Below are 13,123 nucleotides of genomic sequence, written 5' to 3'. Positions count from 1 at the left end.
CCAAAAATATTCCTCCTTCTTTCAGTGTTATCAAACAGACTACTTAAAAATTTATATAAAATTTTTGATTTAAGCTATAATTCTGCTCCCTCTCCACAATGTCACTTGTGAAAAAACCAAATTTTCATTCTGAGATCAAATTTTCAGTTTTAAAATTAACTGTATATTTATGGTCTTGTTACTAGCCAATATTTATGAGAAGAGCTTTTCTACTTTTAGTGGATATTTCCTATTAAAATGGAGTCAGACTACAGGAAGGACTTATTAGAATAGTTACAAAAAACTAAAGGATTCTAATACAAGCCTATAAATTTGGCTTCTAGTGTAAGGATAATTAAGGTCTGAAAAGTCCATGCTTGTACCCCAGTTACTTTTAACAGACAGGTGTGTAAATCACCCTATTGGTGCTGCAAGTGCCAGCTATAACAGCTCCTCCTTAGAGAAGAAAACAAAAACATATTTGCCAAAATATTAAAAGAAAAGTTTACATGGGGAAATACCCCATTTGTCCTAGCAACTCTTCATACTGTCCTTTCCATCTGCCTAAAAAATTGAAGCAGATCTCTATAATAATGCCATAAATAAGTCTAAGCATGCAATTTGCATCTTAAATGTATGTTCTTTCACTGTCATCAATTACAGCATCTCTGAACACTTAATTGATATAACCAAATATAATGACTTAATGATTAATACTTTAAGAATCTGTCTTCTAAATAGTATGTGTTTTACAATAAATGTTTTTGAAAACAGAGCTTTCTGTGCCAGCAGACTTTCTTTTTCCTGTTTTGTTTATTTTTAATTTTTAATGTGAAAAAAGTTACTCCAGATTCAAAATTTATACTTACTTTACTCTCAAAAAAAAAGAGTGAAATATATTGTAACATATGAAAAGCAGTAGCTTTTGGAGTTTAGAGAATATGAACTCAGATTAATTTGGATGAATAAAGTTAAATAACTCATCACAATATTGTCAAATTAACGGCTGTAAAGAAGGATAACAGTATCATTGAACCTATCCTATTAATATAGTGTCAAATACATTGACCAGGAATGGAACCTAGATCAACTTGCTTGGAAGTCATTTCAGCTTATCATGTACCTAAAAGAATACCTGAGAACTGTAAGAAAAAATATACAGTGATCACTAGGGTATATGATTTGTTACTTCAAAATCTCACAGGTGATTTAAAATTCAATGAATTAGTCTCCAAAACTGAGAGAGAGAAAGATAGCTAGAGGAAAATCCAGTAAAACAATGGGCTAGAATAGAGCATAAACTTTATTAGCTATATTTAAATTTCTTGTCATAGGTCATTATGTTTAAGATCTAAAAAACAAACTCTGCAAGAAAGAAATAGGTAAAGAGTCAAGGGCTAATTTATAGAATTTATAAATTAATAAACCAACCTATGCTCATTGATTAGTTTGATATTGCATGAAAAATAAGGAAAATATATTTGGGAAAAAAAGAAACTTTTCTAGAGAAAACTTGGAGGCTCAGGGCCCTAAGCCTGAGGAAATCACACTTTAATATGCTTAAGAAAAAACATGGGAAAAAAAGGAGAAAATAACATTCAAAGTGTACTTGTTCCTCCTTTTGTACTTTTATCAAGGCATTTAGTCTTGTGTACCTTGTGGATGCTACACCAGAGCAAGCAGTTTTCCCTCTTTCGTGTTTTACAGTAGTTTAACTGCCTCCCTCGAGCCTGAAAGCCTTGGGCTTGGCAGTGCCAACAGCAGCCAAGACTCTCTTCACAAAGCCCCCAAGAAGAAAGGAATCAAGTCTTCAATAGGTCGTTTGTTCGGTAAAAAAGAAAAAGCTCGACTTGGGCAGCTCCGTAAGTATGCATGTTTGACTTTCCACTGCCACTCATTTTCCTCACTTCTTAGCATCTATCTGTCTTTCGTTTCATTTCTCATATTTTTATCTTTTTCCTACCTGACAAACTTTCTATTTTAATCAGCTGTATTTAATCCAATACAGCTGAATAAAGCTTGACAAAAGTTTCAAAGGAAGAATATTGTAAAACTTTCAGTCCTTTTGATTTCTCTGTTAATAACAATACCTAGAATTTATGTAATGTTAACACTGTGATAGACACAAGGACCCTCTGAGGCAAGTGCTATTACTGTCATCCTTATTTATTGATGAGTAAACAAGGTATTAGTAATTTGCAGAACTGAGATAGTTGTCCTAGGGCCATGTTTCAAAACCAGCTTAAAACCATTGAATATACTGCATAGATGTGTATAAGAGCTTAGCTGTGTGCATTTAAAAGCTTTTCTGTTGAAAAAATGAAGAACCCTACAAAAAATCCAAAAGTATTCTTTTTAGGTCAAAATAAAGCATTATAAAGGGCATAAAATGTAAAAAAAGACAAGGTTTCTTTGTTTTAAACTGTCACAACTTTCCACTAACAAACTCAACAGCATGTAGGTGGAGAGACAGAGGGAAGAATCGGGCAATAGGAATTGTGTTAGAATTAATTATTGTTGGTGACTAATTGAATAAAATAGATCAGTACATTTGAAATGACCCTAGGTAAATATATAGATACATAGATACCTTGTTAATAGATGGATGGATAGATAGAGAGATAGATAGATGGATAGATGGAGAGTCTGAAACAAAAAGAATATGTGAGATATATTTTCTAAAATGATGATATATACACTTGGTCTTTTTTTTCTTTGGTGTCTTTCTACATATTTACTTTTTTTCTGAAATCTCTTTTCATCATCTTGGTTATTTATGATTGCCTCTTCTTTTTCCCTCCTCTTCTCCTTCTATTTAGTTTAGAACTAGAGTTAAGTTACAGGGAAAAGGATTTAGCTCCTACCTCTAATGGTAAGTGATGAACAGAATGATACAAAGTTCTTAGCACCCCCTTTGGATTCTGAAATAAAGGAATTATTATTCACAAGTAATGTCCCAACCCCTAGACTTAGTTTCCTGCCCTGGCACCGCAAGAATTTCTGAGAATAATATTCATTTTTGCAGATTTACAACCATGATATTATTCAAAAATATCTTTCCCCACTTCCACAGCATGAAACCCACACAAAACATCAGAAGCCATAGGAAACCGATGTTTATAACACAGGAGCAGCCAGTTGTGTGATTGAGTGTTACCATCAGGAGAATTAAATCCTTTTTGGTTTTCTCTTTCTCAGGATAGGAACCCCTTAGGATATAAAAAAAGAAAAGTATTATTGCATAAGGAAAGAAAAGAAAAGGTGATTACTTGGGGGATATAAAATGTACATGCCAAGACATTGTTTTAAAATTTGTTTTATTTTATTTGACAACTATTCATAGTCAAAATCAAGGTAACCAGGATATAATTTAAAGTCTAGAAAAATATGGAACCTTCTAGAAACTTAACCTTTTTACCCATTTTCAGTGACTGTGTGTCTCTATGTCAGAACAGATGAGAAGGGAATCAATTACAATTAGGTTCTTATCAACTCCATCCAAGTCAGAAAATAGCAATAGCTATTCAAGATCACATTATAGTCCTGAGAAGATTTCTGAGCTCTGAGCAATTTTGTTTTACTCCATAGAACAACCGAGTACAAACAAAGCCAGTGTCAGCAGCATAGTAAGGACTACAATGCTGATGAGGAAGACAAAGACAAAAATCTATACCTCTGGAGCTATACAGAAGCTACACTGAGGGTGAATCAAAGCTCCTGGAGAAACCAAGAATAAAGGTCTTTATTGAAAATAATACTTGAGAAAATAAGAAAACACAGGCACAAGTAGGTTTCAGGAAGTCATATTTTTTTCCAGAAGAAATGGTACATTGTACCACTAGTGCTTTGGTTGAGGGATATGGACTCATGTTTACTTGTGTCCTGAAAGATGTACATCCAGGTTGTGAGGGGAGGACCATGAAAACTTACCAAACCCAGGGGCTACCACTTAGTGCTGCTGATTCACGCATCAGAAGAAAGTAGGGAAACATCTCTAGTGATCATGATTTTAATATCTTGATCTAGAAAATTCAGACATGGGAGCACTGTTAATGTTCTTTCTTCTACCAATGAAAATAGAAATAGAAGATAGGAAATGATGGCATGGAAAGTAATGTGGTAGAGTGATGATGGTGTCAAAGAACCAAATTTGAAATTTTGGACCGTGTCCCAAGATTTAGAACTCTTAAAGAGTTTAGCTCATAAATGCAAAGAAACGTAAGTTAACCTGAGAGTAGCTGTGCTAGATGCCTTTAAATGAAATGAGGTGTGGAAGAAGAAAACTTTCTAAATAGAACTATGAAAATGTTCACTCAATTCCATCAGGAATGACAAACAGAAAGGGAGGAATTCTTAGTAATTCACAGAGAAGAATAATTGTAAAGGGGACATTATTTTCCTTATATAACAATCTGAAAAGCTAGGGTAATAAAGTGAACTTCGGTTATGATGAGTCAGTCAATGTGACTGCATTGATAACCACTAACCATGTAGAATCAAATTCAATATACATATAATCTATTTTTACAAATGTGTTATAGCAGAGGCAATATAAATGTGGAAACTCCAAAAGTCAAAGGAAGCAACACATTGAAAAGCATTTGAATAAAGCTAAAAATACTTTAAAGATAAAGTATTTAAAAAGATAAAACATATATATGAACCATGCCTCCTTGAAAGTCACAATTGAATATGGGGAGAGTGTCCTGGCAGAGGAAATATTCCTTCTAGCAGACTTGGGGATCTGGTTTTAGTTTCTCTTTCTCTCTTCTTTCTTCTTTCATTTTCTTTATATATTACAAGCACCAATATGAAAAGATGCAAAAACAGGTTCGACAATCTCACTGAGGGACACAGAGACAGCCCGGCCAGTAAATACCTCTGCTTACTTCCTAGAGCATACAATAGATTCAGGATGCAATAACACCCTTTAAAGACTTAGCAGCCCAATGACCACAGCTTTTCCCCCCTGATTAATGCATCCAGATGCAATGCATCTCTGATATTTCCATTAATCTTTAAACATGCTCATGTCTAATCTATATTTTAAAGGTCATCATTAATCCTGCCACCTTCCCAAAATATTGACTTATCTTTTCCCTACCCTTATAATCCAAGCTTAAGTGAGTTGTCCACAACTACTATTTTTACTTCCTCATCTGTCAATCACTTTACAACTTTCCATATCCTGACTTCCACACATAAAATTCTAGAAACAAGTTCAGTTTTAACCAATATGGAAGGAAAGGCTAGATAGTATCAAAGCAATTTGAGGATGGTAACAAACTCACAGCTATATTTATGATAATGTAAACTTAAGTAGTAGATCTGAAATAGGTGACCTCTTCCTAAAAACAGATTCTAAAAAATTTTGGTACAAAAGCTGTATCTAACAAATAATAGATATAAGTGAATGGCATAGACATGTAAGAACAATGTCAAAAAAGCCACCAACCAAAATAAACTGATTATTGGAAAAACTGCCCAGACCAGAAGGGGAATTATAAAATTCTTATTTTTATTATTTTTGTTTAGTAATTTTAAAGTTTAAAGAAAATGAATAAAATGAAGGTGTACCTTATGTGAACAAGATATACAAATAAGTGGACCTATTCCAAAACTCTCATTTTTGCCTCTATCTGCTTACTTGAAAAGCAAAACTTCATCCAGAAAAGAGGCACTAACAAGAGGACACTGAAGCCCAAGAGAGTTGATATCTTGAGGGGTGGGACAGGGGGAATGCTGATAATCCAAAGTCATTTATTTATTCCTACTTTGAGTGAATAGCATATGCTGAGCCAATGTGAAGTCTACATTACCAACCATGGACTTTAGGAAAATGGTTAAAGCATGGCATTGGCATCAAAGAACATTCAATTTAGTGAGACAGATAGTACATAAACATGGACAACCTTTCATTTAAAACAAATCAAAAACTTCAATATGTTTCTGGCCCAGAAAAGTTTTACCTGCTACATTGTCTGTCCTGTCAAGACAACCATGAACAGGAGTTCTGAACCTCAAGATCCATGATTAGGCATCAGTAATTGGAATCTTGACTGGCTTGACTTTTAACTTTATCTGAAGGCATCAACCTGTTTTGAAACAAAGCAAATTAAATTGTGTTTAAAATAGGCATATCAGATGAAGCTCATTTGTTTCTTTGACAAAGTTACTCAGTAACAGAACAGGAAAGGCATTTGGGTGAGCTGTGACTCATGACAGCTGTGTAGACAAGATGTCAAAACGGGGCCTGGGTGATGGAAAAACTTGGTGGGATTTATAACTGGTTGCATAATCCTCCTTTATAGTGATGATAAGTGGTGTGATGCCACCTTGGATCCAGGATTCTAGTGGCATGATTAGGATTCACCCTGTTCTTGATCCTCACATCCCCCAATCACTTGGACATGAATATTTTGACAGCCCAGGAATCTGATTTATGGATCACTGATAGGGAAATAAATCACAAATGAAAAAAAAAAAAATCAGTGTTCTTCCTTAAAGACTACCTCAAAAAACTGAGACTTGGAAGGTCCAAAATATCCCACTTTAAAAGTATAACTCTCAGGAGCATTTTTTATAAGAAAAATTTAGAATTTTCAGGTAACTCTAAAGTCAATATATTAGTCAATAAATTTAGTCCACGTTAATAGATGTACTGCATTGAGATAAAAGAAGACTTTTCCATTCTATTCTGCTGTTGTAAAACAAGAGCCAAGGAATAGTATCCATTTCTGTTACTACACTTTCAGAGGCATATCATAACCTCAGAAAAAGGTTGGAGAGGATTAAGCTGATGAGGAGGATTGAAATTATATGAGGAGTAGCTAAGTACAGGGGTATGTTTATTCTCCTTGCTGACCTGTCTGGATGGCTGATTAAGAATATCTGAAAAGCTGTTATGTGGCGGAATCTTTGGTCTTGTTGTTGTTGAGTGAGGGTACAAAACTGTAGCCAAAGTGTTAAAGTTGTAGAAAGACTAACCTCATCTCAGTGTAAGAAAGAGAACACTGGTGAGTCGTAGTTATATACAAACAAGCTAGCTTGTCAAATAATGACTTATTTGTCACTGGATATGGTCAAGCAGAAGCTAGGTAAATACGAGGAAGAACTGTTGTGGAAGGGGTCCAAGAATTAGAAAGGCAGTTGGGCTGGATGATCTTTAAGATCTATTTCAACCCCAGTAATCCTGAATCTATGAAGCTCTAACATTTAAGCCTTAGACCCAGCAACTCTTCCTTCTACAAAATATATGCCATGAGTTATTTACTATGAAAATGCCTATTATTTTTTAAATTACAGACTTTCAGAATTAGAAGATATCTAAAGATCATGTAGTGAGCCACATTCTGTACTATACAGAAACTGAGATGATTTTAACAATCATCATGGCAAAGCAGCTGCTTGGTAGGAGAATTGGCAGTGGTTCCCAGATGTCACTTCCTGGTCTAGTGCTCCAGACAGTATACTCTTGGGACTGTTTCCATCAAAAAATACCTCATTGAGCTCCTAGTCCCGTGGAGCATGTTTGGGAACTTAATGAAATTAAAGACATGATTATTTTTTTCAGAAAATTTATAACTTCTTGAGGATATTACACACAAATGCATAAAAAGTAAAGAATAATTCAAGGCAATAATAAAAATATCACAGAATATATTATAAATTTTCTTATAAAACATATAGACATAATGTCAGTAAAGAGTTCAGATTATTAGTTTTTCTCTCCCTGGATATGTTTGATTCTACTAGGAACATCTAAGTGCCGTTTTCCTTCAGAATTGAAAAGGTTAAAGCTTGAGTTTCAAATAGGACTTATCTCTGAAAAAAAGGGTACTGAAGCCACATGAAAGGACAAACTCCCAGGGAAACATGATGGAAAGAAACCTGGCTCTTTTTATGGTTAGTTAGGAAGTGGGTACAGTCTGGGGTCCAGAGTGTGAAACCAAATTATTAATATCAAGCAAAAGAAATGATCAAAATTGAGGGTCAAGTTACCAAGCTGTGGAGAGATTGGAAATGCAGAGATTAGGAGGCAGCAAATTGAAGCAGACACAGCACAGGAAATGATCTAGGTTCCAGGGTCAAGTATCCAAGCAGGAGTGAGAGTTAGCAGTCAGAGCAATCAAGTACCACGCTTTAGAGGCAGTTAACCAGCTTAGGAAAATGGTAATAGAGAGTGAAGAGGTAGTGGTGTTAAAACATTTGCTACTTCGGGGGAGTCATCTGTTCCATATGATTTTAACACATTTACTGCCTAGGAAACACCAGCCCTCCCACGCCTTCAGAGAGTCCTAATAATAATGACTGTAAAGAAAAAAGAACAGAACACACGTGACTACCCTAGCAGATGTCAACAGTGAATGGTAAGCATAAAGAAAAGAGGCATTACAAGAAGGAAACAGAAATCAAAGACAGAGATTTTCAAGAATGGAGAATTGATCAAAATATAGCAAAGTTATGGAAAAAATGGTAAAAGCAGAAAAATATATGTAAATTATACAGGTAGTATCTCTAATTACAGATGTATAAAATGCATATATTGTTGAATAAAAAAAATAAATAAAAACTACTCTTGCAAATTTCCTTTAAGTGTATATGAGAAGCAATATATTTCAAAGAGACTTTTTTGCCTGATAAATTGCAGTTTTCTTTCCTTTATGGTCATCTGTCAGACTATGTAATAATGCTCTGAATTCTTTGATTTGTTATAATCAGCATAATGAAGAAAATAATTTCACACTGACAGAAACAACATCAACATTGCACCAGCATTAGTTAGCAAGTACCTTTCTACATGTAAAATGTGGGTGGCTGTGCTGGCCTTTACCCCGAAATTCAGATTGTTCCTAGATGTTATGGGACTAGAAAATACAATATAATTTCCCAAAGTATCAATTAGAGATGAGTCATGCTCTGCATAGTGAAAGGGTCTTCTTTTGAAGAAAGCATTTTTTAGCTTCAATTGTGAATGCATTTATTACATACCATTTATGAGCCAGGCACAGTGCCTAGGTGCATCCTCCAGAGGACTAACAGACTAAGAGTCATGAAACAATTAAGTAATCACTTATAAATTCAAGTGCATTTAAAATCAAAATGAGTGGTATGGATTAATACCGAAGTGAGGTCAAGTAGAAGAAAGATGAAACTACTGATCAGCAGCAGATTATAGTCTTAATCTCCCTGGAATTGAGTTCCCTTTTTAATACGATAACAGGGAACTCTGCTGGAAAAACGGAGATAAAGAGTTTTTGCAATGTGGGTTTTGGCCAGAAATTCCTACAGACTTGTACCTCAAGGGTCAACATGAAATAAATTATTCTGATTGGAGTCTGAGGCCCAGGCATCATAGAGATATTTGCCTTCACAATCCTAATGAACAGATATCTCCAAAGAGTACCATCCAAAGATCTGGGCATATGAAGGTCCTTCCTCAAATTCCTCAGCCTGGGTCTTAGGTAACCTCACTTTGTAGCACCTCTCTTGAAATTCTCTAAAACCTTCCTTCTGGTGCCTGGGAGAGGTTGGGGCTGGCAATGTCATCGGGGCAGAATACCCTCACCCAAGACCTGGACCTGTGTAGGTCGAGTCTCTAGAAGCATTCAAATTTTTTTTACCTTTCAGACCCTGTAACTAGCCAGGAAGGCAGTGCCATCTGGGCAGAGTGCCTAATCCAACCAAACCATGTGCACCTGGGTCCCTGTTTCTCCCTAACTCCCTACCTCGTATCTGGGGTTGACCAGATTCCTTGGGGAGCCCAGAGACTTGCCTGTGGGGTTGTTCTGGACCATGGCCTGACCCTGGATCAGAAGGATGGTCTAACAATGGAATCACTCACTCCTGCTGTTAGAATGGTATCATATGAGATTGGACCACACTAGATTGTCGTCCCACTAATTTTGGGTTACTCAAAATGTTTGTATAGAAAGGGTTGGAAAAATATTTGACTAGGCCCCTCACACCGTAAAAGTTATCCTGTCTCAAACACTTCCAAGTCCTTGACAGCCTCACAAAAGAGAGTGTGCCTGAGTGATAGAGTGCCTAGAGAACTTCACTGAGGACATGAATTTTGGCTTGGGCTTTTGCATATGCAACCACTAGGGGGCCGCTGACAAGGTGATAAGCAATTTATTATCTGAATGTACACTGGCTCATGGGACTCAAGCCTTCTATGCCTGAGCACTTTATGCCATGAGATGGGTGGAGTTAATGATGCTCTCTCCATATTCCTAAGGGGTCTCCTGGAGAATAAGCAACCCTTAGCATCCACCAGCCATTGTTTCTCATTGGGGACTCTCTTGCCATTTCAAGATGGGCAAGCTGAAGAATTTTCTACTCATTGAAGGAAGTTTAGATTTCTTATCTCCTACCTAATATATATCGGTTGCACTTTGCAGTCGTTGCGACATCTAAAAATGTGGCCCTCTTCCTCCATAAACATATGCAAATATTTACATTCCCTCTGGAAACTGGTACTGTCTCCAGTATAGAACCACTACTATATAGCACTGCTGAACAGGAATATAGTGCAAGCCGCACATATAAGTTGCATATGTAATTTTTAATTTTCTAGTAGCCATATTAAGATAAGTAAAAAGAGACGGGCAATTAATTTTAATAATGTATTTTATTTAAACCAATATAGAAAAAATTATTATTTCAACATGTAATCAATATAAAATTATTAATTAGGTATCTTATTTTCTTTTTTTTTTGGTACTAAGTTTTCAAAATCTTTTGCATATTTTATACTCAGAGCGCTTAATTTGGACCAGCCACATTTCAAGTACTCAATGCCATATGTGATTAATGAATACACTGGTCTAGATGAGTAGATATTCCTAAAGTCCACACAGCCATGGGATCCCACTGATAGCTAGAAAAAATTGAAGCAGACTCTCACCAGATTTAGATAATCATCCACAGAGTAAAAGAGTTCATAAGCTGGTTTGACTGAGGTCATCCTACCAGTTAGCTGGTCAGGTGGTTGGAAAGACGAACCTGGGATTTATGGGGCAGCTGGATCAGTTCTATGAAAGAATGTTTTTCTCATCTAGAAATGTTTTATTTGGGCTTAAAAAATGCACATAATTAGACTTTTGCTCCTGCTTAAGGGTACGGTTCTACATATGCTGCTTAAAAATAATTTTGCCTACTATGGCCTTAAGTGTCATTTTCTATTGGCATTTTCAAACGGGATGTGTCGACAATTCTTTATTAAATTCTTTTCAAAGGATATTAGATTCTGAAGTGCTCAGAGTATTTCCAAGCTCCTCATGCTTTTTATTTTTATAATTTTATTTATGAGAAGAAAAGTCTAATATCTACTTTTTCTGGGTCTAGTTTTGACTCACAAAATTCCTCTAGAGCTCTCTTTGTTTCTCCTCCAGAGTGTTAATTTTTTTAAAAACTGTTCTTTTCTCTAATTAAAATGTTGGGTTCTTGAAAAAAAATTAAATCTAAATTTAAATCATTTAAATTTAAAATTTAAATTTAAAAATTTAAAATGTTCTTTGCTCAGAAGGGCAAAAAGCCTGGTTCATTCAACCGTGTAGTGGTTGAAAATGTCTCATTGTTTATAGAATGGGTCTACTCATCAATCTCTGTGTCCCCATCTGGACTGATCAAGAATTTTTAACTTTTAAGTGAATCGTTATTCATTTCCATTTATGTTTCAAGAGAACAATTTTATTGTTAATTGCAGATTGTGAATAGTAATTTATGGATGTACAGTAGGGCAAGTATACCAATGAGAGAAATAAAATGAAAATATTCACTCACTGTGCATAATGGAAATTCCCACATTTAAAAATGTTTCCCGAGTACTTTAGTCAACTAGTGGATGACTTTCCTAATGATACCAACAACGAAAATCATTCACAATAAAAAGTTCTTTAAGTATTAATTGCATATGTGCATAATTGAATAAATTTCAGTCCTCAAACTCTGAATCCCTGAATAAGATCTAGACAGCAATCAATGTGTTTTCAATTAAAGAGGACTTTCTTATAATTATCCAGTTCAGTAACAGAGTTAGTAGGCTATGAGATTAACTTATTTATATCAATGATCCAGAATTGATAATACTGAGTATTTAAATTGTTTGTTAAAATGAATTATGAAAAATAATTACAACAAAATTATCTTTAATAGTACTTATTTACTGATATATTGGTGAATGTTTTTGTGTAGACTTTTAAGAGTTAATATTAGCTTAAATCTTTCTACTTAATCTTGAGCTTAAATGGAAATTTAAATCTCTTCCAATTAAAACGACTTAAAAATAATGAGCATTTTTCATTTACCTTGACTTCATGTTTTTTACATAGTAAATAGCAAAGAGAAAACAGAGCCCAGGATTAAGTTCTCATTTTTCAATTACAACAGATAATTTATGAACAATGATATGTTTAAAGATACTAAATAATTGCTTTGTAAAATTGTTTGGTGCCCAACACACTTTCCTTTCTTCCTTCTCTTATTCCAAGGTTATATATATCAGATATACCCCAAAGCCAATAAAACTGACACTACATCAAATAATTTATGACCTGCTAGGTAAAAACAAGTCTTACCAGGGTCTTTTGAAGAAAGATTTAGAATTTTTTCAGGTATTACTATAAAAATTACAAAACAAAACAAAACAAAGCCTGCCAGAACATAGGAAGTTCTGGAAGTTACGTTGGTACTGAAGGATATAGGAGTCATCCAAGTGAGCAGAAGAGGATTCCAGAACAAGATACAGAAAGTTTTGATAACTCAGCAAATGTTTCTCCATTCTCTCAACTTGGAATTGAAGACATACACCTGAGTTTCTGCTCATTGGGCTATCATTTATTTCATTATATATGAAAAATTTCACGTTTCAAACATTGAAAAAAACCTCACACACTGCACAGTTTTTTCATTTTTCGTAAGGAAAAATAGACCTCATAGCTTTCAAACTATATATTCAAGTGTTTGTCAGTGTACAGGCTACATGTATTATGTTGCTACTAGGTGCAATTGAATGGTCTACCAAGAGGTACCTTTTATTTTTTTCATTGTCTCAGTGTATGTTTATGTATGTACCCATGCCATTGAATGCATATTGTGTTAGAAATACAAAGGCAGGCCAAAACATTTTTTTTTTAATGTA

The 13,123-nt window shown here is 34.8% G+C and overlaps 1 protein-coding gene across 13 annotated transcripts in view; it reads left to right on the top strand.

The window, feature by feature from the left end:
• Nucleotides 1–13,123, top strand: part of PPFIA2 (PTPRF interacting protein alpha 2) — a 468,430-nt gene that overhangs the window by 389,831 nt on the left and 65,476 nt on the right. For all 13 annotated transcript variants that reach the window (XM_082350737.1, XM_082350734.1, XM_082350735.1 and 10 more), the window contains one exon: nucleotides 1,687–1,841. In XM_082350737.1, coding sequence (XP_082206863.1) covers nucleotides 1,687–1,841 — 155 coding nt within the window. The remainder of the gene's footprint in view (nucleotides 1–1,686; nucleotides 1,842–13,123) is intronic.

The sequence above is a fragment of the Balaenoptera borealis genome, assembly GCF_965194805.1.
Source record: "Balaenoptera borealis genome assembly, chromosome: 13".
NCBI lineage: Eukaryota > Metazoa > Chordata > Mammalia > Artiodactyla > Balaenopteridae > Balaenoptera > Balaenoptera borealis.
This window is presented reverse-complemented; position numbering and strand designations above follow the sequence as displayed.